Raw genomic sequence first — 26,979 nt, 5'->3', positions numbered from 1 at the left:
GCCGAAGGGTTTATCAAATTGGGTACCCCTCCAGATTTGGCAGCCTTCAAGATTCCGGTATTGTTCAAACTGGTTCTTCCTATCGAAGCATTGGAATCCTCGCCGACTACCCTCCACCTCTATCCCCCTCCTCTACCCGCTTTACGGCTGGAGAAGCCCGCTCTGCTTGGCGTTATCCTACTTCTTTTGGATTCGTTTCCTTCATAACAGCCCAGACAACACGACAGCGCGGCCGTGGCGGAGGTGAGAGCTGCCGAATACTTCAGCTCTAATCCGTTTTAATCTAAATTTCCCTCTCTCCCAGGTCCCCTATTGTTTCAAATAAATACCGAGCTGTACGCTGTATATCAGACGTTATATACAGCCAAGAACCTGCGAGATGGAACAAATGGAGCACACAGAACCGCCCCAGGAGCCGCTTCCTCTAATGGCGAGCCTTAAGGAAAAGTTCCGTGGATGGGTCCGTTCTATCATGGCGCTCGACGATACCGTGTCGTCTTCTACTTTTGGTCGAATCTTTAGACTTAGAGGTTCTGGACATGTGAGTGAACTGCTGCAATCACGACGGACATTACTGTGTTCCTTGGAGCTAACTGTATTATCTTTACCTAGCCCAAGGAAATCCCAACTGCCACATTTCTCGCAGAGATCCGGGCGGGAATAACGACTTTCGCAACAATGGCGTACATCATAGCCGTCAATGTATGGATTCCTCCTTGAATCACTGAACTACGGGCAACCCCTAAGTAGACGGTATTGGAAGATAACTGACAGGCATTCCCTCCCAGGCCGCCATCCTCTCGCAAACTGGTGGAACCTGTGAGTGCGACTTGACCAACAGGTTGGATTGCGATGAGATAGAATCGTATAGCGCTTGCAAAGAAGGTGAAGAACCCCATCATATCTGCCTCGATATTCGGAAGACTAACCTGGTAATTGTGACCTTTCAGAGGTAAGGAGAGACCTCATCACAGCAACCGCCGCTGTTGCCGGCTTCTCGAGCTTTCTATTCGGATTTTTGACAAACCTCCCTGTCGCTCTCGGGTAAGTTTGCTGCTCCAGGGCCCAGTCAGTTCGAGTTTTCTGGACTAATAGGCAAACCCGAATATAGACCGGGCATGGGTCTCAACGCCTATTTCGCCTTCCAGGTCGTCGGGGCCAACGGCTCCGGAACAATCCCGTACAGGTTGGCCTTGACTGCCGTGTTTGTAGAAGGCTTGGTCTTCATCTTCCTTGCCCTAACTGGGATGCGGCAATGGCTCGTCAAGCTCATACCGGCGACGATAAAGACAGCGACCGGGGTCGGAATTGGCATGTTCCTAACCGAGATTGGTCTTTCGTACTCGGCAGGCATCGGTGCAATCACTGGTGGATGGCATGCCACTCCCCTCGCCCTGGCGGGATGTCGCCCGGAGCAGATCAACGCGGAAACGGGCATGTGTGATGGAGGCTTGATGACCAACCCTAAGGTGAGTTCATCGCATGTTATTGGAATTGAGAAAGCTCAGTTACTAACCTTCTATAGCTCTGGGTTGGCGTGCTCGGAGGAGGTGTTCTAAGCTCTTTCCTCATGGCGTTCCGAGTTAAATATGCCCTTGTTCTTGGAATTGCCTTTGTCTCAATCCTCTCATGGCCGTAAGTAAAGAAAATCTCAAGATGGCATCCCCTAATCACACAAGACTAACAACAAGACTAACAACGGGGATGAACACTAGGCGAAATACATCAATCACATACTTCCCTGATACACCAGATGGTAACTCGCGCTTTGAGTTCTTCAAAAAGGTTACTGAGTTACATCCGATTCAGCACACCTTGGGTCAGCTCGACTGGGATATCACGTCCAAGGGCTCGCACTTTGTTCTTGCCCTGTTTACATTCCTTTACGTGGATATCATCGACGCCACGGCGACGCTCTACTCGATGGTGAGGTTCTGTGGTGTAGTTGACCCTAGTGATGGAGACTTCCCAAGATCCACTCTCGCCTATTGCACAGATGCATCGTGCATCTCCCTAGCCTCACTCTTTGGATGTTCTCCGGTCACAGCCTTTATCGAGAGCGGAGCCGGCATTGCCGAAGGTGGCAGGACTGGGTTGACCTCGATGACAACGGGACTATGCTTCCTGATCTCAATCTTCTTTGCCCCAATCTTTGCGTCCATTCCCCCGTGGGCCACCGGATGCACCCTGATGTTGGTAAGAATATCTCTCAGCTCAATTATATAAGAAAGGTAACACTCACTGACTGAATGTCTGTAGGTTGGCTGCATGATGATTCGTCAAATAACCGCCATCAACTGGAGATACGTGGGAGATGCAATCCCGTCATTCGTTGTCATGGCCTTCATTCCGTTCAGTTACAGCGTGGCTTATGGACTCATTGCGTAGGTTATTCTCATATTGTCAAAAATTCTATATCACGCATACACAATACTAACATGTCTCGCACAGGGGTTTGTTCGTATACGCCGCTCTTAATCTTACCATTGGGGCCGTCGTGTGGATTTCTCGAGGCCGACTAGAACCACGCGAGTATGACCTCAAGGAGTATTGGACATGGAAAGGACCAGGACAACAACCATGGTTCGTACGCGCGATGAATAGACGCCGGATGCGCCGCGAGAATGTCGACCCGGCGAGTCAGAGCAAACGAGGTCTGAATCTTGGAGACGGACAAAGCTCGGTTGACCTGTCTTGTCAGAATTCGGCGTCGGAAGGCAAGGCCAGCATGAGCGTTGCCTCCCCTCCGCAGGCATTCATGACGCGATCTCCCTCAACAAAGGATTGATGGGAAATTGGCATTTTTTTGCCAAGATTTCACGGTCAAAAGTTCTTGAGCCGAAACCTTGCAGCAAAGGTCAAGTGTGAGGTTATATGTTTTATGAAATGTATTTGTAACTGAGAGTGACGCGAAGTTCGCGGCTGGTGTGGAATATGGAATGTGCGCCCTCTTCTAGCTCTGGGAGCCGGGACGAATTATGGATCATACGAAAATGTTTCTACGAAGGGATGTATGCCGCTGGACAGAGCGAATTTGCTCAAGAGGCCTAGGATTTGATCCGCAGGTGTTTTTATACGGCCGAATTTGGATCGGCCATTGGATTGTGAAGGTGGTAGTTACTTTGGCATGGCATCAATAAGTAGGGAGCAAAATGCATTATGGAATGAGCAACCTGGAGAAAGGACGTTTTGTGTGATGCTGATGGTTGCTCGAGTGCAAATGATTGACCTGAGTGGTTCGAGTTAATGGTCTACCGATACCAGTCCTGGCTGGCTTCTGGAGGTACAGGGTAGATGATATACCATATCCTGGTCTCACAGTTTGACAGACTTGGGGGGATGAGAATCCGGCATGTCTCCTCTCTGGGTCGTGAGTCTTTAATATGTGTCGATTTCGTGCTTCGTTTAGGTTCCTTGTTACATCGACCCCGGCCTGGTAGGCTTTCGTGGTACTACTCATAGCGGAGGTAGGGAATCGGCGTCACTGATGGAGATGGATTTGTTTCGATTCAACTGTTTTCTCCTCCTTCTTCTTCTTTCGACAGCTTCTTGCATATCCACACCCGCAGCCTATAATGAACGCCCAAGAGTCCAATCCCGATCCAAAGTACCAACTCGACCGAGTAGACGACGATACCCACAACATCAATCCGCGGGCTAAACAAGATAGCAAGAATGGAAACAAGGTCCCCACCAGCATCGATAGAGACAAACAAGTACGAAATACCCTGAACGGACCTCGCCCGATAAATCTCCCAATAATACCGTAACACGCCAACGGCAAGCAACAGCGCAGCCAACACAGCCATCAACGTCAAAGGCCACTCGACCCCCCTCCTCTTTCCTAACCTCAGCGCGAAATACAACCCGGCCTCCACGCCGCCGATCAAAGCGCCGACCAGGGCCGTGGCGAGCAGCACGCGGGGTAAGCGCCAACGATCGCCGTAGTATTTGCACTGGGCCCAGGCGACGAGGCTGAGAAAGATGAGGATGTTGGGCTGGACTTGGAGGGCTACGTTGAGGTCTTGGGCGAGGTTGTAGACGCCGAGGGGGATGCCGGCAATGGCCCAGGATATGTACATTGTGTGATGGAGGCCCTTGGTGCTATGGAGGCGGTAGTTTTTGATGATTTGGGGGATGAGCTGTGGTGGGGGGTTGTATAAGTTTTGGTTGTTCCCTTTCTTTCTTAGGGAGGGAGTGATGTGGTGGTGATCATCGTGGGTGGACGGACCTGGATGGACCAGCAGACTGCGCCGGCGGTTCCTAGGATGTTTGCGGCTATTGGATTATCCATTTTTTTTTGTGCCCTTTGTTTCTTTTGGAGGTAGCGGCTGAAGACAATGAGGAGATCCGAGGAGGAGCGGATGGGGGGTTTTGGTCTATTGTGCGGGTGTTGTCTTCAAGTGCTTTCTACTCAGTCTTTTTGATATGAAGATCACAGCGATACGGGATTGTCGTATCAAAGCTCGGACGCGAACCGGCTTGGCTCAGCAACTAGCGTAGGAGGATGAGATGAGGAACAGGAACGGCCAGGACACAGGCTCAACGCTGGGAACTGAGGAGAGACGAGGAATTCTTTAGTTTGTGAAGTTGGAGGCTAGGATTTGACAGGCAGCATCGGTGATTTAAAGGTAAGAGGAAAGAAGATTAATGATGGATATTGATTGATAAGGTTATACTTCGTAGAGCAGGGTGTGAAAAAGCTCGCGTTCCCCCACGCTATCCCGATCCCGGCCTGATGGAGTGCAACCTTGGAAAGCATTGCTCAATAGCTCCGCCCATCCCTCAGCGCCCCAGACAACTCTGGGATAGTAAAGTGCTAGTGCAGACGGATACCCTGAAGAAGCGAGAAAGGAAAAGAAGGAGCACGTGGGAAAAAGAGAGCTGAGCTTCAACCCTGGGAGAGGATTGGTTGTCAGATCTCGAAGAACAGGAACAATAAGCAGAAAGTGAAAGTATACGAAGAGGACACAAGCGCCAGGACAGCCTCGTCCGGTTCGCTTTGCGACGATGAGACCGAGTACACTTTCTTCGGCAAGAGCTTGGGAATTGACTTTCCAAAATACTAAAATCTGGGAAATATTTTGAAAAAAGACTGTTGGCACAATTATTTTCCGTCTTGAATCGAACATCCCGACAACTGGATTGCCCCCTTTTTAGCGGTATATCACTTTACGGATTAATGCTTAGCGTCCCATGTCTCGCACAGAGGTTCAAGAAAAAGTGACAAGTGACAAATGGGACCATAGCTTTAGAAACCGCCCCAAAGCAACCGCCCAGAGCAACGTCAGCTCCTACCTAAAATCAAACACACCAGACCTTGCTGAACTGCGAAGCTCTCCAAGAACAACATTGAAAGCTCCCCAACCTGCAAATTTGCGCAGCAGACTGAGCTCGACTGACCAGAGCCACACCCCACCACATACCACCGCGCTACATCACTCCACGTTTCTCCCGCAGAACTATTAAACATCACAGAAGGATGAGTGGAGGTTGGAATACAAGTGAGTACCTGACTTGAGCTCGTTCTTCCCCAGATACAGCTCTGGCGCCTATCTATTTACTGAGGTATACTGACCGATAATCTCTGCTACAGTCGAGTCCGATGCGGTATGTGTGATTCCACTTGTTTGCCATCTTTACCCTTCCCCGAAGACCTTCGAAGCTCGTCAGATACAGCTCGCCGCTATTCTTCAGAGAGAGAGAGAAAAAAAAAAAAAAGAAGAAGAAAAGAACAAAGTAAAAAGAAGAAGAAACCAACAGCTAACAATGCTCTCCTCTCCAGGGCGTCTTCACATACCTCCTCGAAAACCTCGGCGTAAAAGACGTCCAATTCGAAGAACTCCTCTCCCTCGACCCCTCCTACCTCTCCGCCCTTCACCCAGTCTACGGCGTAATCTTCCTCTTCAAATTCCCCACCGACCGCCCTTACATGGGGGCCTCTGCCCCTCACGACGGGACCTACGACCATGCCGCCTCCGAGGAAATCTTCTTCGCCCACCAGACGATCCAAAACGCCTGCGGCACGCAAGCCCTCCTCAGCGTCGTGCTCAACCGGCCCGAGATCGACGTCGGCACGCAGCTCGCCGAGTTCAAAGAATTCGCGGGCGTGTTGCCGCCGGATATCCGTGGCGAGGCGCTGAGCAATTCCGAGCTTATCAGGGAGGTGCATAATAGCTTCGCCAAGAGTAGTCCCTTTGTCGACGAGACGCAAAAGGAGGGGGAGCCCGATGATGCGTTTCATTTCATCGCCTATTTGCCCATCAATGGGAAGCTGTACGAGCTGGACGGGTTGCAGCCCGCGCCCATCTCGCACGGCGATTGCGCCGCGGCGCCCGAGGCCTTCGCTGCGAAAGTCATGGACGTGCTGCAGAGGCGCATCGCGCGCTACGATGCCTCGGAGATACGCTTTAATCTGCTCGCCGTCGTGAGGGATCGACGGCTGGCGGCCCGGGAGATTGGAGACGTGGATACCCTCGAGGCGGAGGAGAGGAAGCGCGAGGCCTGGATGTTTGAGAATGCCCTACGGAGACACAATTTTGTCGGTTTCGCGGGCGAGGTGCTCAAGGGCGTTGTTAAGGCCAAGGTTGCGGAGGGGAAGTTTGATGAGTGGATTAAGGATGCGACGGCGAAGCGGGAGGCGGAGTGGATGGCTATGCAGAAGATTACGGCAGCGAGGAAACAGGGTGGAGATGTTGAGATGGAAGGATGAGATGGAAGGCATAGCAAGGGAGAGGCTGTATAATCTTAGAGGTCAACATAGGGATCTCTTGTCTTTTGATCATCTCATATTTCGGTTCTTGGGCTTGATTGTATGGAGCTTTATAGACCGGTAGTCAGTCACAAACGGAAACTTACCCTGCTGCATCCTATCTATTATAGTCCTCCAAGTGAAGTCAGGTCACAAAATCACACATGGCTCCTCAGCCTCGAATTCACCAGAGTCAAGCTTTTTTTTATACATAGAATCAAGCTAATCACAGATTCCGAGAAGTTATGTACACAAGTGAACAGCGCTAAAGGACGTTCGCAAAGAAACTTCAGTGTTGGTTCATTAATGTTCCTCCACCACAATCTTCAAGTCGTCTACATAGGATTGGGAAAAAAAAACAAAGTCAAATTCAAATGCTTCCCCCCAAACGCCTAAAAAGCTCTCTTTGACTCGCTTCTGCTTTGATTTTGTCGAGGGCCTGAGCCTTAATCTGTTCGTGAAAAAAAAAAAAAAAAAAAAAAAACGAGGAAAAAAAGGGAAGAAGAAAAGTAAAACGACTGAGGGATGATGATCACTTCTCGAGGTTTGAAGGCCCGCAACTACACTCTCCTACTGCCTGCTGCCCATCCCTTTAGGTCGGATGTTAGGTGATCGATACATTCAAACTGCGATGAGTTCAGGCTGTGGAGCTGGTGCGTCTGCAGGTGGAGGAGGCCCCTCGACATTGACCTGAGGGACATTCTCCTCTTCACTACTGCCTTCACCTTCAGCGGCACCCGATCCTTCAGCACCCGAAGCCTCGTCACCAGCCTCCGCAGCAGCCTCGCTCTCAGCAGCGCGTCTCGCCTCCTCAGCCGCTGCCTCAGTTTCAGCCTCCCTACGCTGCCGCCCCGCCTCTGCCTCAAGGTTCGCAATATGACGCTCGGCAACACCTGGGGCGATGCTAGCAAGGAACAGCAAGCCAGCTCGTTCGGCGCGACGGACGCGGTTGAGGAGCCAGTTGCCGTTGGCTTCCCGGCGTTGCTCGACGAGCCGGGCAGCCATGGTGGCGGGGTCGGGGTTCTCGCCGTTTCCGCCACCACCTCTCTGCTGCGTGGGAGCGGCGTGCCCGGCCTCATTCGGGTTCTGGTTCTGGTTTTGATTCTGGTTACCATCTCGGCGAAGGGCTTGGACAGCCTCCGGACCTGCCATGGGGATGAGGTTCTCCATGTGACGGCATATGATCCTCCACAGTTGATCAGCGAATCCATCGAGGGCGCCAGTGTTCAGTACAAAGATCGAAATAGCAATCGCGATGACGGCAATCCACCTCGACCAGCTGGAGGTGGGCGAGGTGAACCACCACACAAACAGTCCAAGCCTCACCGCCAACCAGAAATGGGGCCACAGCCTGGCAATCAGCGCAACCATGCCCGCATTGTTTTGACGGACACCAACAGGTATGCGTCCCGCACGATGAACTTGAACCCTCATTCGGCGCCGAACTCGACCCTGTCCTTCTCTTGGCTGGTTATGTTGCTGCTGCTGCGACGCTGCGGCTGGCGCGTGGGTGTCCGTGGTGAACGTGACGTTCCTCCGTAGCTGAGGGAGCGGTAATCCGTAAGAAGAACCAGTTGTTGTGGCCGTCGGGCGTAGGGATGGTGTATAGTATGTCTCGGAATGGTTGTTTATCAACAGGCCGCGGGGCCCATTCGGCGAGTTCAGGATGTAGACTTCCGTAGCGCCAGACAGACCAGAGCTAGTACTGCCACTGGGAGTGCGGGACGTTTGATTCGGCGTAGCCCTCCCGCTCTGGGGCAGGCCCATCGATGCACCCGATGTGCTTCTCTGCATGGCAGCTGTCATGGTTTGAATCGCCTGGCGCGTGTCCGCCCCTCGGAGGATATTCTGTACTTCGGAATCGGAGAGCCCCTGCTCGGTTGCGTTTACTCGATGCCCGTCGGTATTCGGGACCGGACTGGTGCGGCGCTGGGCGCCACTGGCCTCTGGGGTGTTGACAGCAGGCACTTGAGGAGGAAGATTGTTGTACCTAAGACCACCCATACCCATCGCGGCGCGGTCGTACTGCATATGCGCTCTATGCCATGCCGCTTCCCTGCTCAGGCGTTGGGCGAATTGCTGGAGGTTCTGTGTGTAGGCGGGGGAGTGTTGACTGCGGTACATCTGAGGAGCGGTCGGGTGGGCATTATATGTACCAGGATGAGGATTAGGGTGGTGGGCATGTTGGTCAGCATGGCCAGGTGCTTGCTGAGGTCCACCGATCGGTGTAGTCACGGTCGTTGTCACAGTAGGTAATCTTCGTGCCATGTGACGAGCACTCTGTTGGAAGACGGAGTCGAAATACTGGTGGGCATTGTTGATGGCGTCCTGAGCACGTGGCGCTTGCGCTGGCGCGGGGCTCTGACCGCGAACCGGCGTCGTTGTGGAAGAGAGTGATGGGCTTTCGAGTTGCTCGGGGAGGATAAGATGTATGGACTGCTGGTCGGAGGTACGGATCTAGACGTAGGAGATGAACAGTTAGTCAATGTTGTCAAGTGCTAACCAAAGTTCCGGATATTGGCAGTCTTACCATCTCTTCACCAAACAGGTCCAGAAGTTTCTCTTCGGGACGGTTCAGCATGCGACCTCTGTAAATTAGGCGCTGCTGAGGATCAGCCGGCCGGCTATGGAGCTGCTGCCGTATCCTCTCCTTCAACTGCACAACGGTTGTAGTCACAGGTAGGTCGGGAAGACTGAGGGGCTGGGTGAGATTTGGAGAGATGATCTTCAGGTTGATAGTGAGCTGCTCGGCGGGCACTGGGGCCTCGGAGTCGGGAGCATCGTGGGCGGCCTGGGGAGCCTCCTCGGGCTCCATGATGGATGGGAATTCAAAGCGATGGCTGTTGAAGTATCGTGACGCTCGAGGTCAGTGAAGGTAGGATTGCGCAGTTTTAAGTCTCGTGATGAGTTGGATAAAAGACGGCGTTGCTGTGCCAGGGTGCGACATAAGCTTTGGGAGGTTTAATTCGTTTGCATCCACGTCTCCGTAAGCGGCCGGAGAAGGAAGTTGCTACCAGGGTGGATAGGAAATCGAAAAGGCTCGAGTTGCTAGAGAGTGTATCGCTGGTCGGTGATGGATACCGTGGCTTGAAGATTGTGTGTGTACTTCTCCGGCGATGACACGCAATCGAACAACGGCACAGGTAAAGCTCGCTGTAGTGATTTTTCTTCGACGAGTCAACAACAGAAAAGAGCGGACAACTTCAAGGTCGGAGGACCCGAGAACGAAAGGACGGATGGCTAAAAGTTAAAATGCTCGAGTCGATGAGCCTAAAATGTTGGCATGTTCGCTCATTGACAACTTGCTCGTTCGGGAGCTCTTTCCATTCCGCTTCGTGGTACCTGACACCTGTCGCCACGAGAGGAATAGCTGGATTCTTCTTCCTGTGTACATGACTAATCCGACTTCGCCGCTGGATTTGAGGCTTGGTGGCTTGGGTCGTCGCTGCCAAGGCGTGGGCTAAGTAGAGGGCTAAGGAAGAAGACTCGTGAAAACGGGTGGGGCAACGGGATTTACCGTTGCGCCAATCAGAACATTCTACTCCCTCCAACAACCCCTGGCCAATAAAGAGCCGAGGGACACGGAGATTCTGATTTTCCGGGCCACCACAAGCAGCCTGCATAACACGGCAATCTCTGATGGGGACGTCATTGAATCAAATCTCGAAATGAAATTGATAAAAAACTGCAAATAATTTGCATGTGCGGACGATGTGTCTGGCCAAAACCCCCTTTTTGACTAAAATCCCACGCCTCAACAATCCCGTCCCCACTAGACAAGAGCGGAGTACATAAACCTACGCGTCTTCGTCCGGCCCAACCAGAACAGCGTTAGCTAGGAAAAAGAGCTCATCCCACGCCCCTAAGTGCGTCGCCGATTTCGATCTTGTGCATATCCCCAACGAACTTTGCGTCGCCTGTGCAGGGAAATTGAAGAGAAACCCCCCCAGTCTCCCAGCCGCCAACGGTGAAAGCTGCAGCTTTCGGTTATTGTAACCGACACCTGACCCTGACCCGGCGGTAGTCTTTTTTTTTTGTGTCTTCCCTTCCAACGGATCTCCCTCCCCACCGCCTTCTGATGGAAACCTGTCGAAGGCCCAGGCCTTGAGACAGTACATTACCTACACACATGGCCGCTAGACTGCCCGGGGGACTCCCCCGTGGTCCCCGCGTGATCGGACTGTTCCCTGGAACTGTCACTACACACGCTCCCAGCTGCTTGTACCGGCAGCTTCCCACCTCCACCACCACCACCACTACGATGCGTTTGTCTCTCCGACGTCGACGCGTCCCCGAGGCCTCTCGCCGGGAATATCACCAGCAGTCTCGGCAGCGTCCCAGGAACCCTCAGGGTTCCAAGATACAATGGTATTCCATTCCCGTGAGCGTTGGCATCGGCGTTGTTGGGTTCCTACATCTCTACAAGTCGTACAAGACGACTGGCAAAGATCTGGAGCCTGTGAGAATCGAACAGCAGGAGCAGAATGAACGTCCGGAGATTCAAGAGGAAAGGAGCACAAAACGGCCCAAGAAACGGCCTAGGGTACGGCCCGACGGACCATGGTAAGTTTGCAGGTGGTCTCTCCTCACATTTTTTTTCCTTTCCAGATTCTTACGTATAGGCCAATTGCAGGCAAGTTCGTGTGATGTCTACTCTGCCATTGAAGGCAATTTCGAGGCTTTGGGGATGGTTCAACGAGTTGACTATTCCATCCGTCCTGAGAACTCCTGGTTTTAAACTATATTCGTATTTCTTCGGCGTAAAGTATGTTTCACGCTCGCGTGACCTCCTTCCTTTCTTGTACACACACATTGTGATATCTAACGTTTTCAACAGTCTTGATGAGGTAGCAGAACCCGATCTTCGCAGCTATAAAAATTTGGCAGCATTCTTTTACCGGACCCTTAAACCTGGAGTACGACCCTTGGACCCTCGACCGGATGCGTTACTCTCTCCTTCGGACGGACGAATTCTTCAATTCGGTCAGATAGACGGCAATGACATCGAACAGGTAAAAGGCATGACGTACACAATTGATGGTCTCCTTGGAAAGCACACACCGCCTCCCAGCATCACGCCCTGGCCGTCCGATCCTCGAGACCCGAACGACATGGCGAAGGATGAGGTGCTGGTAAACGAGCACGAAGAATTCGCGAGACTGAACGGAATCTCCTACACACTCCCCAACCTCTTCACTGGCCAGGCAACGAACGGACGCAAGGGATCGCTCAGGGATCAGGCCGTGAGGCGAGACTCCGAATCTGCTGTCGCCGCGGTGGAGGCCGATCTTGCCCGTGGCGAGCCTCAGTGGTACGACATGCTCTCCCCCGATAAGCAGACCGTACTCTACTACGCCGTCATCTATCTTGCCCCCGGAGATTACCACAGATTCCACTCGCCCGCAAACTGGGTAGTCGAGAGGCGCCGTCATTTCGCTGGTGAGCTCTACAGCGTATCGCCCTATCTGCAGAGGACACTTCCCGGACTCTTTACCCTCAACGAGCGAGTGGTGCTCCTTGGACGCTGGCGGTGGGGTTTCTTCAGCTACGTCCCCGTCGGCGCCACCAACGTAGGATCCATCAAGATCAACTTTGATCGCGAGCTCCGCACGAACAGCCTCACCACGGACACGGCCGCCGACCGAGCTGCCGAGGAAGCGGCGGCGAAGGGCGAAACCTACCTCGGTTTCTCGGAGGCGACCTACGCCTCCGCCAGCCCTGTCCTGCACGGTCACTGCGTGCGACGAGGCGAGGAGATGGGAGGGTTCCAGCTGGGTAGCACCATTGTACTTGTATTTGAGGCGCCGGTAGAGAAGAAGGAGGAGGATGGCACGCGCAGCGGGTGGGTTTGGGAGGTGGAGAAGGGCCAGAAGATTAAGATGGGCCAGGCCCTGGGTTACACGACGCGGGTCTAACAACAAAAAAAAGGACGACCGAGGATTTAATTTCAACATTGGATATAGACTTCAACAACATACCCCAACAGATAACTTATAATCTACGCAGTTAGCACAAACCACTCGCTCAGATAGAACCTTTCGTTCGAAATCTAGCTTATACGGATGGCAACGAGTTCTTGATCGTGGCAACTCTCTATGGAAATCCCGACGACATCCCCAGAGCAGCCGATCCGAGTTTACGAACAAAACATTGAAAATTAGGGATTTACATCATCGAGACGATGAGGATACGTCCATCGTTTCACCCAGGTATATTTATTGTCTTCTCGGCGGGTACGATAGGAATAGAATAAAGAACAAAAAAAAGGCAAAAAGCTCGCTCGCGGGTCGCTCCCAGGATCGAATCCCGGTTGCTTCCAGCGAGCTACGAAAAATTGCATTTTTCTAACCTTCTGAGCGCTCCAATGACCACTTGGCCACTGGTCGTAGTGTCACCACTACTTGAGCTGCTCGGTTGGAAGTTCTTGCCGTTGGCTCATAGTAAAGCATGTGGTGGAGGGCGTGGGTGTCGAGGAAGGTGCGGGGCCGGGGCTCTTTCCTCTTGGCTTACATCGTCGGGGTGCGTCCTCCGAGGAAGACGATGGCATGTATGTTTCAAGTGGGAGATGGAATCAACGAGGGATATAATCGCCTGACAAAATTAATCTAAGGGAGCTCTTAATATATACTTTGATACAAAAAAGCTTCTTTGGAGGAGAGAAAAACTAGCTATACTGATTCTTAATTTGACAAGTAGACAATTCTACTGCGTCTTGCCTCAAACGCAAAGATTCTCGCAGATGAAACCTCCCCTATCAAAAACAAAAAGAGACCCAACTTATACCCCCAATGCATTCCCTCCCAACGCCGCAAAACAGAATTGGACATTGAACAATAGACTAAATCTACCCAAGACTCGACCTTAGCCAGAAATATATCAGATCTCATTTCAATCAACAGCCAGGAGTGATAGCAGCAAACTCATGTATGGAGATGGCGGTATTCAAGCTGCCTGCCTGGCGGACGTCGAATATTCGCGCTTGTCGCCCTTCCTGATGGTGCCGGTACCATCCGCGTAAATGTGGTGAGTTCGAGCCCGACTACCGTCGGCCGGGGTGATTCGGACGCTGAGAATCAGCTCCTTATCATCCGGGTTGTAGCTGGACTGGTGAACGGGGCTACTGCCATCATTGCGATGCCTACAAGAATCATTCGTCAGTAGACATCTTAACAAGAATAAAATGTGACTTACAAAATCTCGATAGATTCGATTTTCCCGACTTTCTGAGTAAGGTTTAGTAAAGGGGCCTTTCGGCATTTCTGATAACATACATACCTTCACGGCACCGTTCTCTGCGTAACGCACGGCGGCCCGCTCGAACACGGGAGGAAGCAACTCCCTCTTGTACCCCAGCCATTTGGCAAGGTTCGGAATAGCGGTAGAGAAAGCTCGAGACATAGTGAGGGTGCTTCGGTACCTTCTTAGGATGGGCTAAAGTTGGTAAAATCGGGGATGTGATTTGCAATACTCTACGGATGCTGGTTGCGGAGGAGACGAGGGGATTTATACATCGAGGGCATGCTTTCAATTGCATGGCTCTATCTAGTCTCTCCCTCATTCATCAGGCCGCCGCATGGCACACGAGGTCGTCGGCCGGCGGCTAACTTGAGGTACTTGTGAGTGAGAAACCATCCTCGTAGGATTCTCATGGGTGCACAGGGTTGTGACAGAGGCGAGGCTATGATGGGCGATCCACAGCCAATAACCTGCACACTGCAGGCGTCAAACCACCTAGAATTTATTGGTGCCTGGCGGAGACACCGGGTTCAGGCGGCTAACTCTCACCTGTGCTACACCTTTAGCTTCAATGGAGAGGGTTAGATATCGAACTGATTTCTACATTAGAATGGGCGTTGAAACAACCGTGAATGCAGTCGACACGGAAGGGTGGACTGTGGAGTACTGTTTGCCCCACAACGGCGCGTGTGTAGTGGGATTCACACGCAGAGGTAATCGAACGGTCACATCCACTAATTATAGAAGCCAATTCTCGGACCATCAATAGCCTCCTGCATCCTCCTCAATATGAAAGAGACCTCATGATCCATCGGCGCTTACAGGAAGAGCTCGAGCTCCCTCACTATCATGTCCTAATCCTTTTCTCGAGCTGTGCTTAATCACGTGACGCGGATTTCTTACCTCAAAGTTGATTTTCGGTTCTCGGCCATCATCCGCGTCCGTCCCCTTTGTCAACAAAACGGTGTTGATCACTTTCATTCTACTCTTTTATTTGGTGTTTTGTATGATAAGCCCCATTCCCATCATCCTAAACGATGCTGCAGTCGTTTCTACGCTCTTTGCCCCGGCTAGGGCGTACATGGAAGCCTGTCGGCTTCACCAATCCGAGTTTCGTCCGAATACCAGTGAGCCAGAAAATCGAAGAAGAGACCATGCCAGATTACGTTGCTTCCCGGTATTACCCAGCTCGAATAGGAGAAATCTTCAAAGACCAGTATCAGATCATAGGAAAACTGGGATTCGGAGCCAGCTCAACTGTGTGGCTTGCGCGGGACATGACGTAAGGATCCCCGATGCCATCCGTGGAAGTCCGCATCTGCTCACCCTTTGATCATAGCTACCGTCGCTACGTTACCCTAAAGATCTTTATCAAGTCTGCATCTATGGGACAGCAACTGGATGATGAGCTGCAGATGTACAAACGCATAGAGAGAGGCTCAACAAGTCACCCAGGCCGCAGCGCCGTTCGGTCACTACTTGACTCGTTTGATGTCGATGGCCCGGAGGACAAGCATCGGTGCCTCGTACATCCTCCATTATGGGACAGTGTGTTGACCTTTTTGTACCGCAACCCGGTGCAGAGACTTCCTGCTCCAGTTCTAGCATTTGTGCTCAAGCGCGTGTTTTTGGCGCTAGACTACCTGCATACGGAATGCCAGGTTATACATGCCGGTATATATTCTATATTCTCCAACTTTACCCTCTTCTCCTTCCATTATTTACTTACGCACGCCATCTATCAGACATCAAGGCGGACAATATCATGTTTGGCATCGACGATGATTCCGTCTTCAGTAGCTTCATGGAGAATGAGCTTGAGACCCCTTGTCCGAGGAAAGAGGTAGATGGAAGAACAATCTACGTGTCCCGGGAGCTCAGAATGCCCCAAAAATGGGGTGCCCCGGTTCTCTGTGACTTTGGATCGGCCATACCTGGTGGTGTAGAGCACTTGGAAGATATTCAACCTAATATCTATCGAGCCCCAGAGGTCATTCTGGAGGTCCCGTGGTCGTATGAGGTTGATATATGGAATGTGGGATGCATGGTAAGACGGTTTGGTCGATAACCCATGACTTTTATGAACTAAACCAAGTTTGCGCGCAGGTTTGGAATATTTTTGAAGGCGAGTCCTTATTCACTGGTCACGATCCGGAATTTGAGAGTTACCGAAGCCGAGCTCACCTGGCCGAGATGATAAAACTGCTCGGACCTCCTCCGCCCGGTCTTCTTGCCCGAGGGAACCTCACCCACAAGTTCTTTTCTGATGATGGTAGGCCAATAATATCTCTATCTTATGGCAAATTCCATTCCATTAGCAGCTCACCATCTCTGGGTTTCTAGGTGCCTTTTACCCCGAGAATCTCTTAGAGGATCGGAAACCGCTTGAACAGAGGGAAACTACCCTTGAAGGACAGGAGGAGAGGGCCAGTTTCTTGCGCCTGATGGAGAAGATGCTGCAGTGGGATCCGGCCAAACGTAGCTCTGCTAAGGAACTGCAAGACGACGAGTGGATCCGTAAGACTTTAGAGGGTTAACTGGGCATTGATCTTGAGTAAAATGTCTGTCTGGGCAAGAAATGCCTGTAGCATCTACTGGGCGTTTTGGTTGTATTTGAACATCAGCAAGCATTCTCAATTCACCACAGGATTCGGATTCCTTCGCATGCACCATCTTTGGAAAGCGTAGTTGTGCAAAGCATGATCTCTATTGTAATAACCAGGTTTATCTACCAGGAGAGTCAGGAATCAACCCCTAAGCGCTTAACACACCATCGACATCCATGTAAAGTCCCCCGCCATCTCAAGTCCGTGTCTTAGAAGACTCCGCCCAATGCATTTTTCCAAAACGAAGAAAAGAACGTTTATAAACTCCAGCGCATCATAAACATAAACGAAGAGAGAAAGGAATCGTCGATCTAGTCAAGCCATCGAAAGCTTCCTTCAGCTGCTTAAGAGCTGTGGACCTTGAAGACCTCGCTAACGGGCTTGGACTCCTTGGGGCCGGCCTCGCCGGTGCGTCCACCGAAGACGAGCTGGGCGTTGAGCTTCCACGAGGCGGGGATCTTCCAGGTCTCGGCGATCTTGGCGTCGGGGAGGGGGTTGTAGTGCTGGAGGTTGGCGCCGAGGCCTTCGGCTTCGAGGGCGGTCCAGACAGCGAATTGCTAGAAAGAAGAATCTGTGTTAGCAACTCCATTGTTTTGTAGTGTTGGAAGCTACTGTGTTGAAAGACAAGGGTTAAAAAAAAAAAACTTACGAGCATGCCAAGAGACTGATCAGCCCAAACGGGGAACTTATCAGCATAAAGCGCAAAGTTCTTCTGCAACTCCTTCACGGGCTCCTCATCGACGAAGAAGAGAACGGTGCCGGCACCGCCCTTGAAGAGCGCGAGCTTGTCGCCAGTGGGCTTCCAGTTCTCCTCGGGGACGACGGCGCGGAGGGCATCGGAGGTGATGTCCCAGAGCTTGTCGTGCTCGGCGCCGAGGAGGAGGACGGCGCGGTTGGACTGGGAGTTGAAGGAGGAGGGGACGTCAGTGATGAGCTGGCCGACGATCTCCTCGATGCGGGAGGCGGGGATGGTGAGGTCCTTGCTGAGGGGGTAGTAGGTGCGGCGGTCCTTGATGAGCTTGAGGAGGGTGGCGGCCATTTTGACAGTTTGGGTTTTGTAAGTGTGGATTTTTGGTGTAAGTCTGGAAAAAGTGTGCGCGGAGGCTGAGATGGCAGAGAAGATGCCTTGCTTTTGGTTTGTTTGATTGATTGATACGGAAGAGAAGAGATCTAGAAAACAAGACGGGGGGGGACGGGGGACATATATATTGCCGGAAGCTACGAAGTACTATCGAAGGGGATCAATTGATCTGTTCTTCGCTTCCGTCACTCCTGCCTTGCTTTCTCCACCTTGGCAACGCAGCCGATGAAACCAAGACTAAGATACCCACAGCAACAGGAACGGGGGGTGGATCAATGTCGAACTAACTTGTCAGGTACACCGCATGCATCACATAATGGATTGGAAACCAAGAATGGAAAAAGAGAAGAGAAAGAAAAAAAATATTCGGGAGTTAGTGTACTTCGTAATAGTTGATTCAGTTAGTTAGGAACAAGATTGACCATTGCTAATGTTATCTGATGTTATCACGGCAACAGCCGGAAACAGCCCGGTTGGTCAAGTCCAGGCTCTGTCGGCAAAGGTGATTATGGATGGATGAATGATGGAGGGGCAGGTGGGCGTGGGCAAAACGCAAGCGTGCGATCACGAAGACGCAATCGGGGGTGTGCGATTCTGCCCCGCCAGATTTTCCAGATTTCCAGTAATAATCGTCGATGATGCAAACATAATCCTTCGTAAGTTCCATTGTCTCATCGGACGACACGACGGGGGCGTCTAGGAGCGTTGGGGTAGACGACGTGCTGAGATACGAATTGTCATGGCTGCGAAATCATTGGAATCATACAATTTCTCAGTGCCAGCGACATTTGTAATCCCGTGCGAAGGTGGAGCGGGTGCTTGGGTAAGCATCCGTAATCCAGGTACAACGGCGGGGCCGGAAGGTGGGGTGAACTTGTCAGCCTGGTTTGCTTGGGTACAATGCACACATCGAGAGATTCAACGACAATTGGAAGGAGGATCGGCTAGGGTGGGGCAGTGGTGTGCTCTTGCTCATTGTTTCCCTTCCAAAGTTGGAATTCTAGATCGAGAGGTGGTGTTGTTCGATTGACGATAAGCTACAGGCTACTTCCGACTCGAGAATATTTCCGTCAATCCTGGTGCTTCCCGTTTTGCATTGTCCATCACCATGACATGTTTCGATTCGTAATGCTCTATAATCCGCCCTGCGCCCCCGGTCCTGTCTGTCACTCTCCCTGCTCCTGTGGATTGGAGCTCGGATCTCCTGTTCATATGCATGTGCAGGCTAATCGTACCTGGATTCCAGCATCCAAAGTTGGGAGGGAAGGAGGCGAGGAAGGGTGGTGGTGTCCGCCAGTTAGGTGGAACAAGTCTCAACGAAGAAGTGATTTTGCGCAAGTGCGTGTCTCTGGGGGTGAGGAGGTATCAACCCCGGATGGGAATGGCATCATTCTAAGGATGTTGATGTTCTCGACCCCCTTCTGAGTCCAGACTGCCAAACCACGAAGGAGTACAGGCCCGCCGGCCGTCCTGGTCCCCACCATACACGACACTATCTCCGACGTTGCACAATCCTCCATTGACAAACAAACCCCACAATGTCCAGGTGAATCCGGGAACAATGCCGGCTCATAGTCTAGTATAGATTCTCCCAAACTACTTCGTACCTCTTATTCAAATATCCATATAATAGAGCAACAATTACGGAGGTTGAATTTCAAGGACAGAGTCCGAAATGACACCTTCTGCATCGAGTTCTTCCTTCTTATGATGTAAAATAGGCTTCTCACCTGCAGCCAGACCACAGCATTCGATTTGCCGGGGGTTGACGTGCTGACTTGCCCCTCCCAAACAAAATTGATATCCGAAGCTACCCCGCCATGTCGGATGCAACCCATGTCCCTTCCAGAAGCAGAGCCTCATCTGCGCTGTCAGACGACATTCGATATCGGCTTATCAGGCGTCGAGAATCTACGATGTACACCCTCCCTACGAAACATACCACGGCAACTTCAACGAGATCTTAGCAAAGGATGAGGAAGGGGAATACGAACATGAATTATGATCAAGGACGGAATGTTGATTGCTCAATGAATTTTTGAAAAAAGAAATCTGTGTATCTCTGTAAAGGCTTCCATCTGGTGTATAAGCCATCCCATCACGCCAATGCCATAAAAAACATAAGGAGAAAAAAACGTGTACCTCTCATAAGAGCAGCTCGAGGGAAAACATCGAGAAGAAAAAGAGGTCATCTTCCTTCTCTCGTCCATCCCCAAACCTTTCGATGCCATTGTTTGATATTCCCATGAAACCCCGAAACTCCGGAAAATGCAGCGGCTATGAATTTCGGGAAAACAAAGTAGACCGCTCTGCATGACGAAAAAAAAAAAAAAAAGCGTAAGTGTTAATATAGTATAAAGAAAGAGAAAAAGGGAAAACGAAAGAGCGGTAGAAAACGAGTTTCAATGCGCCGCAATGCACCTCTAGGATTTCGTCCCAAACCGTGCCTTCGGCTTTGAATTGCTCCCGTTACTTCCTCGCTTCGGGGTAAGCTCCGTCCCGTCGCGCCTTCAGTAGCCACTCTTCTGGTACGGATGGAAAAAAGAAAGGAAATAAATTAGGACAGAAGAAATGCTTCTTGCGCCAATTATGCCGCCTCTTCCAATTTTGTCTATCCTCGATGCCCGTGTAAAGTTTTGATTAGAAAGGCATTAAGAAACATTTTTTTCCTTGGACAAAGATGCCCGGTAATGAACTGCCCACCGAAGTCAATCAATGGTGGAGAAGGAAATGCGACGCCTCCTCGAGCGGAGGGTGGGTGTGGTTTGCTTGTTTGGGTTGAGAGGGAAGGGAAGGGTATAGTCGGTGTCGAATTTACCACGTCTCGGCAATGTACTGGCCCGCCTCCTTCTTCAATCCCCAGAACTTCCGGGCCTCCTCTCGCTCGAGGTTACCCTTCTGCATGGCGACATCAAGAAGCGCCTCCTCAACACCCTCGCCCATCCCCTTGGAACTGCCACAGACGAAGACTCTACCATCGACTGAGTTGATAACTTTCCAAACGAGATCGGCCTGGTGCCTCACTTCCTCCTGGACGTAACGGCCCTCGCCACGTCGGCTCTCCACAATCTTCTTGACCTCGTCCTCGTGGATGCCCCACTCGCCGCTGTAAATCTCATCGACGAGCGAGTCGCGAATGCCCTGGATGACCCAGACCTTGTTGGCACAGTTGGCCGTCTTGAGACGCCTCTGCACGAAGCCGCGGAAGGGCGCGATACCGACACCGGCACCGATGAGGAGCATGGGCCCGTCGGCGACGAACTGGGTAGCGAGGGGATTGGCCATCAGACCCTTGAACATGGGGATGTAAATCTCGGGCGAGGCAATTCCTGAGGCTTGCGCCTTAATGAACTTCTTAGCCTGGCGTTCGAAGAAGCCGGATCCTACGCCGGTGCGCCTGCCAAGCTTCCAGTCATCGGTCTCATGAACCGTGACGGCAATCTCGACAACACGGCGCGGCTGGGCTTCGCCGTCCTTGGTGATGAAGGATTTATGGGGGTCGTTGGAGAGCGAGTAGAATCGGGGCATGAGCTGTTGGAGAACAGATAGGAAGGCATCAAGAGGAGGGTGCGAGCTGGGGAAGGCGTTAAGAATTTGCGTGACGGAAATGTGGGGTCCGGTTCGGAAGTCGCAGAACACGGACTGGCCCTCGGCGGAGCAGAGGAACAAGAGAAGCTTGCGCTCGTTGTCGTCATCGGCGTGCTCGGCGAGAAGGCGCAAGAGGCGCTTGTTGGGCGGGTACGATTGGATATCCACGCACCAGGTGAGGAGGTCGCGTCGCGTGGTAACGAGCTCACGCGCCTGCTCATCACCCCAAACGGTGGGCCACCTTCCCGTAGTAGTCTTCAAGAGAATGGGCTTGTCTCGTTGGAATCGAGGAATTAGAAGACAATCGAGAACCTGGTCGACGATTGACGTGTCGTTGGGAGCCATGACGCCGATAGCGCCGCCAACCTTGAAGTCGATGCCAGTCTCGGGAGGATAGTCGGTCACATCGAGATCGAAATGGTACGTCCGCTTCTCGGCGCCAGGCTTGGTCAACTCGCGGGCGCTGTGAATGCGCGCGGGGAAAACGTTGTAAGGAGGGTGGGGCTGGACGAAGCTGGGAGGTTGAATGGTAGTATCGAGGTCCTCAAGTTCGAGAGGGGTGAGAGCAGGGGAGGATGGGGCTGTAGTGGCAGGGGTCTCCTCAGCCTTGTCCTTGCTCTCCTCCTCACTAGGGATGGAGCTGGCGTTGGAGAGTAGAGAAGCCGTCGACTCCACTGGGGATGCGGGGGTCGCGACTTCCTTGGCGGGTCGGGACGTGGCCTTGAGGGGCTCAATGAAGACAGTCTGCTCAGGTAGCTCGGCGACGTTAGACAGAGTGGTGGGAATGACGCCATCAACCCTGAGGTTCAAGGATCGGAAGGCATCGTTATCGGGCAATTCGATGCGCTCATATTCGAGGTCGTCCCGTCGCGAGTTCAGGTTGAGGCAACAACCACCCCCACAGCACCTGGTAATGATTTCGGCGGTGGTCTCGCCAGTAATTCGCTGAACATCAGCGGCGCTACTTGAAATTAGGCGGGTCGAGGCCCTTCGGCGTCGAGGGTGGGGCACATCGTCGTCTTGGTCGTCCGACTCGTCAGAGTAGGTAAGGGAGGGGGCCACCGAGGGTGCGGTCGGGACGGTCAATTGTGTGGCGGCAAGGTGGTCAGTAATTTGCTCCGCGGTCGGCGTGGGCGTGAAAAGCGTGTTGATAATTTCCGTGGAAGGCATCTTTAACACAGCTGATTGGAGAAAGGAAGGATTCGAGAGAAGGAAGAAATTCTCCTGGTGGTGTGGTGTGCGATTCGTGACAGGAGAGAAAGAGGGCGAGGAGAGAAGACAAGAGGAAGTTTCTCAGTAAAAGGAAAGCTCTCTGTGAGTGTGTTGAGGTGTTTCTTTTGGAATTTTGAGGTCGATTTGTTGATTTGTCTCCTATTAAAGGATGTGAGGTTTTTTCTCTTAGGAAGGGACGATCAGCATATGCATGGTGGGATTGTTCCTTCTTCGTGACTCTGACAGGAAAACAGCCACACTAGACAATTAGGTAGAAATAGGGTGTAGGAAGGAAGATAAGTTTAGGTAGTTCGAAAATCGAGGGATTGATGAAGTTTAAGAGCTAGGAGGGGAAAAAAGGCGAACTGTTGAGCGAAAAGTGGATTGGGGCGAAGATGTTCTTGAGGAACAGCGATAATTTGCAGGGTTCGCTGGTTTATCTGATGGATTTTACGTCGGCGAGTGGCGTGGAGACTGGGGAGCCCGCGGAACTCCGTTTTTGTCTTCCGTCCTGCCGAATCAATTCTACAGTTTTGCACAGTGAACACAGATTCAGTGTCACTGCGGAAGTACCGCCCAAATCCAGTTAGCCTTGGATTTGACGTTCTTCTTCCTGAGTCTCTGAGGTAACTTTTAGCGGCTATGGAGACAGGGGGGCACAGAATGCAGACAGCATCAAAATCATCCAATGTGAGTCCTCGACCACATTTGACACGCTTACCCAAGGTGTGGTAATTGTCTACGCTCCCTCTGGGTGCTGAGTCGCTGACGGAGAGGAGAACCTGCATGACGCAGCAGGGACTCATGGAGGGGAGGGCAGCCTTGGATTGACATCCAGCTGAGGCATACTCCGTATTTTTTTTTTTGGATGATGACCGTCGTCATATAGGGTGATGCACCGGTGATCTTAGGACCAACTTTTTATGATCAGTACGAGGTACAAACATGCTGATTATCGCGCATCATATCCCGTTGATCAATTGACCCATGGATTGAATCTAATATAGCACTCTTTTGGGGTAATGGTGACTTGATTTCTTTCCCACCGAACATCAGTACTCGGTACAACTCCAGTGGACCAGTGCTCCTTCCGACATCTGCTCCAAACAATTGACTCTTTGAAGAACCCTCAACCTCCTCGGCTTGGTTTACTCTGTCCGAAGTAGCCTTCAATTGTAGTCCACTAATGTACGGAGTACATAGTTCATGTACACTAGGGAGGATTAAGTGGGTCGCCGTGTCGGTTTGTCGGTCGGCTATGCCTTTTGCTCCTTCCATTGTCATTGCCATACTCAACCTCGTGGACAGTGATAACTCAGCGCTGTGATCGATTACTAGTGCTAGCGGTCACGAGCCTATACTACGGAGTACGCTTCGTCCACGGTGTGTCCGCATCCATCTGATAAGGGACAACAATCACACAATCCAAGTTGAACGGCGACCCGAGTGTTTTCCTTGTTAGCCCCGAGGATCATGTGCCCTGCGCCATCTCCCTCCAGATGTCCATCCTATTTTTATTTAGTGCCGTTTGCAAGCGCATTGTTCGGAATCTCAAGCCGACGCGTCAATGACTCTTTCCGCAGCCAACGCTCAAGAGGCCCAGCCTGGCTTCTGCCGAAGGTCCAGAAAATTAAACCGAATGGTGTTTCGTCGTCTATTTTCTTGAGGGATCAATTGACGTCGATAAATGGGTAGGATGAATGCAACTCTCCTTACGAAGGTACACGTAGCGTATTCATATGTCTTCAAATTTCCCCTCCATGTTCCCAACGTCTTGGAACCGACACGCCGTTTTAACATTGACTATAAACAACCACCCTGGTCTCCTCCTCAATTTATCAGATCGAAATAACGGCGATGTTCGATATGTCACCCAAAAGCAAAACTCCCTCACATGCCGAACCGAGCCGATGGCCGGGACACAGGGACAGCTGGATTGAACACATGGCTTGACTTTAACTGAATGTCCTAGATCATTTTCCTCCGATTCTTTTCTCGTACTCGTTTTCCTTTTTCCTTTATTTTTCTTGTCTTTTTAGTCGGACTGCAATTAACTTTAACAAAAATCAATTGAAGCCCCAGAATCCAAGAGAAGAGGATTGAGACAATCCGACATGACTTGTCTTTTTTTTTTTTTTTTTTTTTTTTTTTTTTTTGTTGGAAAAAAAGAACATTAAACGGTGTCTTCTTTTCCGTCTCAATTAGGATAGATTGATAATCTAACGCTGGCCATTTGCCGCGAACCCTGCCGTACGAGTCCACGTCGACGGTAGAGTACTCCGTACACCACGCTACAAGGTTGTTTCTTCAAAGTTCCTCCAGGGGTCCGGGGAAATTCGGCAGTTTTCTTTTTAAACTCTGCGAATGAGAAAAAAATCGTACGAAGTAATGCCACACTTCTTCATCGCTGCTAAACTATAAACAACCACCGTAATTTACCTGCTACTGAGTTCTGCATCATACAGCTAACGCTCACCTGAATGTTTGAGGCTCTGCGGCGACCTGCGAACAAATGCTCCGGAAAGTCACGACAGCTTTTGCAGTTTTGCACGAAACGGTGTTTCCGACGTGGTCCACTGAAAACCTTGATTCAGTTCCCCCAGGACATTGATTCGCCACACACATCAATTGAAAGCTGGATGATGGTAACGTTTGAAATTAAGAAATTGACATCCATTCATTTAAAAGATTGGTGAGATTCAATGTTCAGCTCAGCCTCGAGCCCAAAATTGACTCGGTTCATTCAATGCCGACCTCCGGAATTTCACGTCCAAGGTTCTAGCCCTGTCCTCGGTGTCGGTGAAGTGGTTGGGGCTTCTTCCGGATCAGGCCATGCCCCTTGGGAGATGAGCCGACTACCTCCACTCTGGATCCGACTATCTCCGCCCTGGGAATTCGTGCAAAGTGGCTGATCTTAACAGACCAATCCATGCAAGTATGAAGGGGTTCAACAATACACAGTTAATCGGATCATGAATGTTCGGGGAATGAAGGGAGTTCAGAGCTGATTGCCCCGACTGCCCCAACAGAAAGGCCAAGAATGGCTCGACGGCCACGTGAGATGCAAATCCAGGAACAAAAAGGACCATTGCAACTCAATTGATCGCCCTGCGCGTCGTTTTCCTTCATGTAGATCATCGCTGGCTCGCATACGAAATGATCCTCCTGCCCCGACAAAGCACGACTTCCGTTTCTCCCTTGGCTAAGAACAAGAAGGAATGAAGTCGTTTTTGCCCTGGCCAAGAGTTACCAGCTCGGAGGATGGTGTCCATGACACCCTTGCTAGCCCTCTGTAACACTGTGCGTGCAGTAGCACTACGACATTCTCCAGAGGAATGGAAGGCGAGTACGTACTCTCCTGGCATCAAATCAATCCTATCCTCACATCCACCAGTGGTTCGGTTTAGTTGGACGCTACGGACAGTCCATGCAGTTCAAAGATGGCCAACCTGAACTGCTGCCGGTTTGAATGGGCGAGCATCCCCGCCCCACCCTCTCCAAGTCGCCGATAGTGATTCGCTTGTTCCTTGGTTGATGCAGTTGTCTCACATCCTCCCTGTGGTCCTCCCTTTTCTTAGGTCAAACGCAAACTAAAATAAGTCGAAATTAACTGTAATCATGACCCGAACCAGTCGTTTCTCCGACACACATTGACCACCTTCAATTTTTTTTCCCCGTATTACCATGGAACGCCCGTCCGGAGAGTCGGCAGCACCCCTTTTCACGGGCTAGGATTTAATCTTATCAATCAGATCAATCTCCGATCTCGGTCTAACGCTATCTTCTCGAAGGATCAAGGAGTGATCATCAAGCAAACCTTCGATCAACATGTTTCGTGCAACCCATCATGTTTCGCCTCAACATTTTTGTTCTTTCACCTTTTTTCTCTTCTTGAAACCGTTGTCACCCATTTAGATTATTTACGAAGCTCGTACTACGATTGGACGAACGCGCAGTGCCCTGGTAAACATTTTCCTGATTCGGAGGGCGTTCTTCTCCTCACCTTCAATAGACTCTCATGCGTACACTCAACCCTAGTCCAGAATGCAACCTCCTGCAGGGCTTGCCAGCCTGTTGGGGCGCCATTTTTTTTTTTTTTTTTTTCTTTCCCACCTTCTGTTGTCTTCTCCTCCCTTCACGCTCTTGTCCTCCCTCGGACCGGGGGCGAGTACATATGAGAAGTAGTGTAGTACTGAAGAGATGCAGGATTTCGTGATGCATTAGGTCGAATGGAGAGTTTTTTGCGTTATCTTGGGCTCGGATTTCGAAACTTTCTATCAGTTTTAAAAAGCCCGCAAACATGAGCTCTTGGCTGCTTTTCAGCAGGATGCTGGGTCTCGCGCGGGGAAGAAGCCTTCTTCTACTTTCGATGGACGGGTGACCATAATAGCTGTACCTTGCGTTATCGCGGCCTAATAAATCTGGGAGGGGTTCTGCACACAGATGGGTGAGAAAGCCTGACGAGTTAGGATTGATCGGTCCTACTGGCCTGTCACAAATTGCAA

The 26,979-nt window shown here is 51.3% G+C and overlaps 7 protein-coding genes and 2 pseudogenes across 7 annotated transcripts; 4 read left to right on the top strand and 5 right to left on the bottom strand.

The window, feature by feature from the left end:
* Window positions 1-379: 379 nt before the first annotated feature.
* Window positions 380-2,788, top strand: SAPIO_CDS0548 (annotated as a pseudogene; the record flags this gene model as incomplete).
* Window positions 2,789-3,509: 721 nt separating this feature from the next.
* On the bottom strand, window positions 3,510-4,294 carry SAPIO_CDS0547 (PQ loop repeat protein; the record flags this gene model as incomplete). The annotated part of the gene is made up of 2 exons (XM_016783301.1): window positions 3,510-4,142; window positions 4,232-4,294. 2 exons carry the CDS (start codon window positions 4,292-4,294, stop codon window positions 3,510-3,512), a joined length of 696 nt encoding a protein of 231 aa, XP_016646501.1.
* A 1,188-nt stretch (window positions 4,295-5,482) lies between these two features.
* SAPIO_CDS0546 (uncharacterized protein) lies at window positions 5,483-6,712 on the top strand (the record flags this gene model as incomplete). The annotated part of the gene is made up of 3 exons (XM_016783300.1): window positions 5,483-5,504; window positions 5,597-5,610; window positions 5,786-6,712. 3 exons carry the CDS (start codon window positions 5,483-5,485, stop codon window positions 6,710-6,712), a joined length of 963 nt encoding a protein of 320 aa, XP_016646500.1.
* A 660-nt stretch (window positions 6,713-7,372) lies between these two features.
* On the bottom strand, window positions 7,373-9,566 carry SAPIO_CDS0545 (uncharacterized protein; the record flags this gene model as incomplete). The annotated part of the gene is made up of 2 exons (XM_016783299.1): window positions 7,373-9,208; window positions 9,282-9,566. 2 exons carry the CDS (start codon window positions 9,564-9,566, stop codon window positions 7,373-7,375), a joined length of 2,121 nt encoding a protein of 706 aa, XP_016646499.1.
* A 1,446-nt stretch (window positions 9,567-11,012) lies between these two features.
* On the top strand, window positions 11,013-12,666 carry SAPIO_CDS0544 (uncharacterized protein; the record flags this gene model as incomplete). The annotated part of the gene is made up of 2 exons (XM_016783298.1): window positions 11,013-11,314; window positions 11,589-12,666. The coding sequence occupies 2 exons, from the start codon at window positions 11,013-11,015 to the stop codon at window positions 12,664-12,666; spliced, it is 1,380 nt and encodes a 459-aa protein (XP_016646498.1).
* Window positions 12,667-13,693: 1,027 nt separating this feature from the next.
* Window positions 13,694-14,149, bottom strand: SAPIO_CDS0543 (uncharacterized protein; the record flags this gene model as incomplete). Its single annotated transcript, XM_016783297.1, has 3 exons — window positions 13,694-13,889; window positions 13,943-13,974; window positions 14,027-14,149. 3 exons carry the CDS (start codon window positions 14,147-14,149, stop codon window positions 13,694-13,696), a joined length of 351 nt encoding a protein of 116 aa, XP_016646497.1.
* An 875-nt stretch (window positions 14,150-15,024) lies between these two features.
* On the top strand, window positions 15,025-16,524 carry SAPIO_CDS0542 (Serine/threonine protein kinase; the record flags this gene model as incomplete). The annotated part of the gene is made up of 5 exons (XM_016783296.1): window positions 15,025-15,269; window positions 15,327-15,661; window positions 15,733-16,034; window positions 16,094-16,259; window positions 16,331-16,524. 5 exons carry the CDS (start codon window positions 15,025-15,027, stop codon window positions 16,522-16,524), a joined length of 1,242 nt encoding a protein of 413 aa, XP_016646496.1.
* A 413-nt stretch (window positions 16,525-16,937) lies between these two features.
* Window positions 16,938-17,632, bottom strand: SAPIO_CDS0541 (putative nitroreductase HBN1; the record flags this gene model as incomplete). Its single annotated transcript, XM_016783295.1, has 2 exons — window positions 16,938-17,150; window positions 17,243-17,632. The coding sequence occupies 2 exons, from the start codon at window positions 17,630-17,632 to the stop codon at window positions 16,938-16,940; spliced, it is 603 nt and encodes a 200-aa protein (XP_016646495.1).
* A 2,856-nt stretch (window positions 17,633-20,488) lies between these two features.
* Window positions 20,489-22,432, bottom strand: SAPIO_CDS0540 (annotated as a pseudogene; the record flags this gene model as incomplete).
* Between the last annotated feature and the right edge of the window lie 4,547 nt (window positions 22,433-26,979).

The sequence above is a fragment of the Scedosporium apiospermum genome (genome assembly GCF_000732125.1).
Source record: "Scedosporium apiospermum strain IHEM 14462 chromosome Unknown SEQ_SAPIO_0022, whole genome shotgun sequence".
Taxonomy (NCBI): Eukaryota; Fungi; Ascomycota; class Sordariomycetes; order Microascales; family Microascaceae; genus Scedosporium; species Scedosporium apiospermum.
This window is presented reverse-complemented; position numbering and strand designations above follow the sequence as displayed.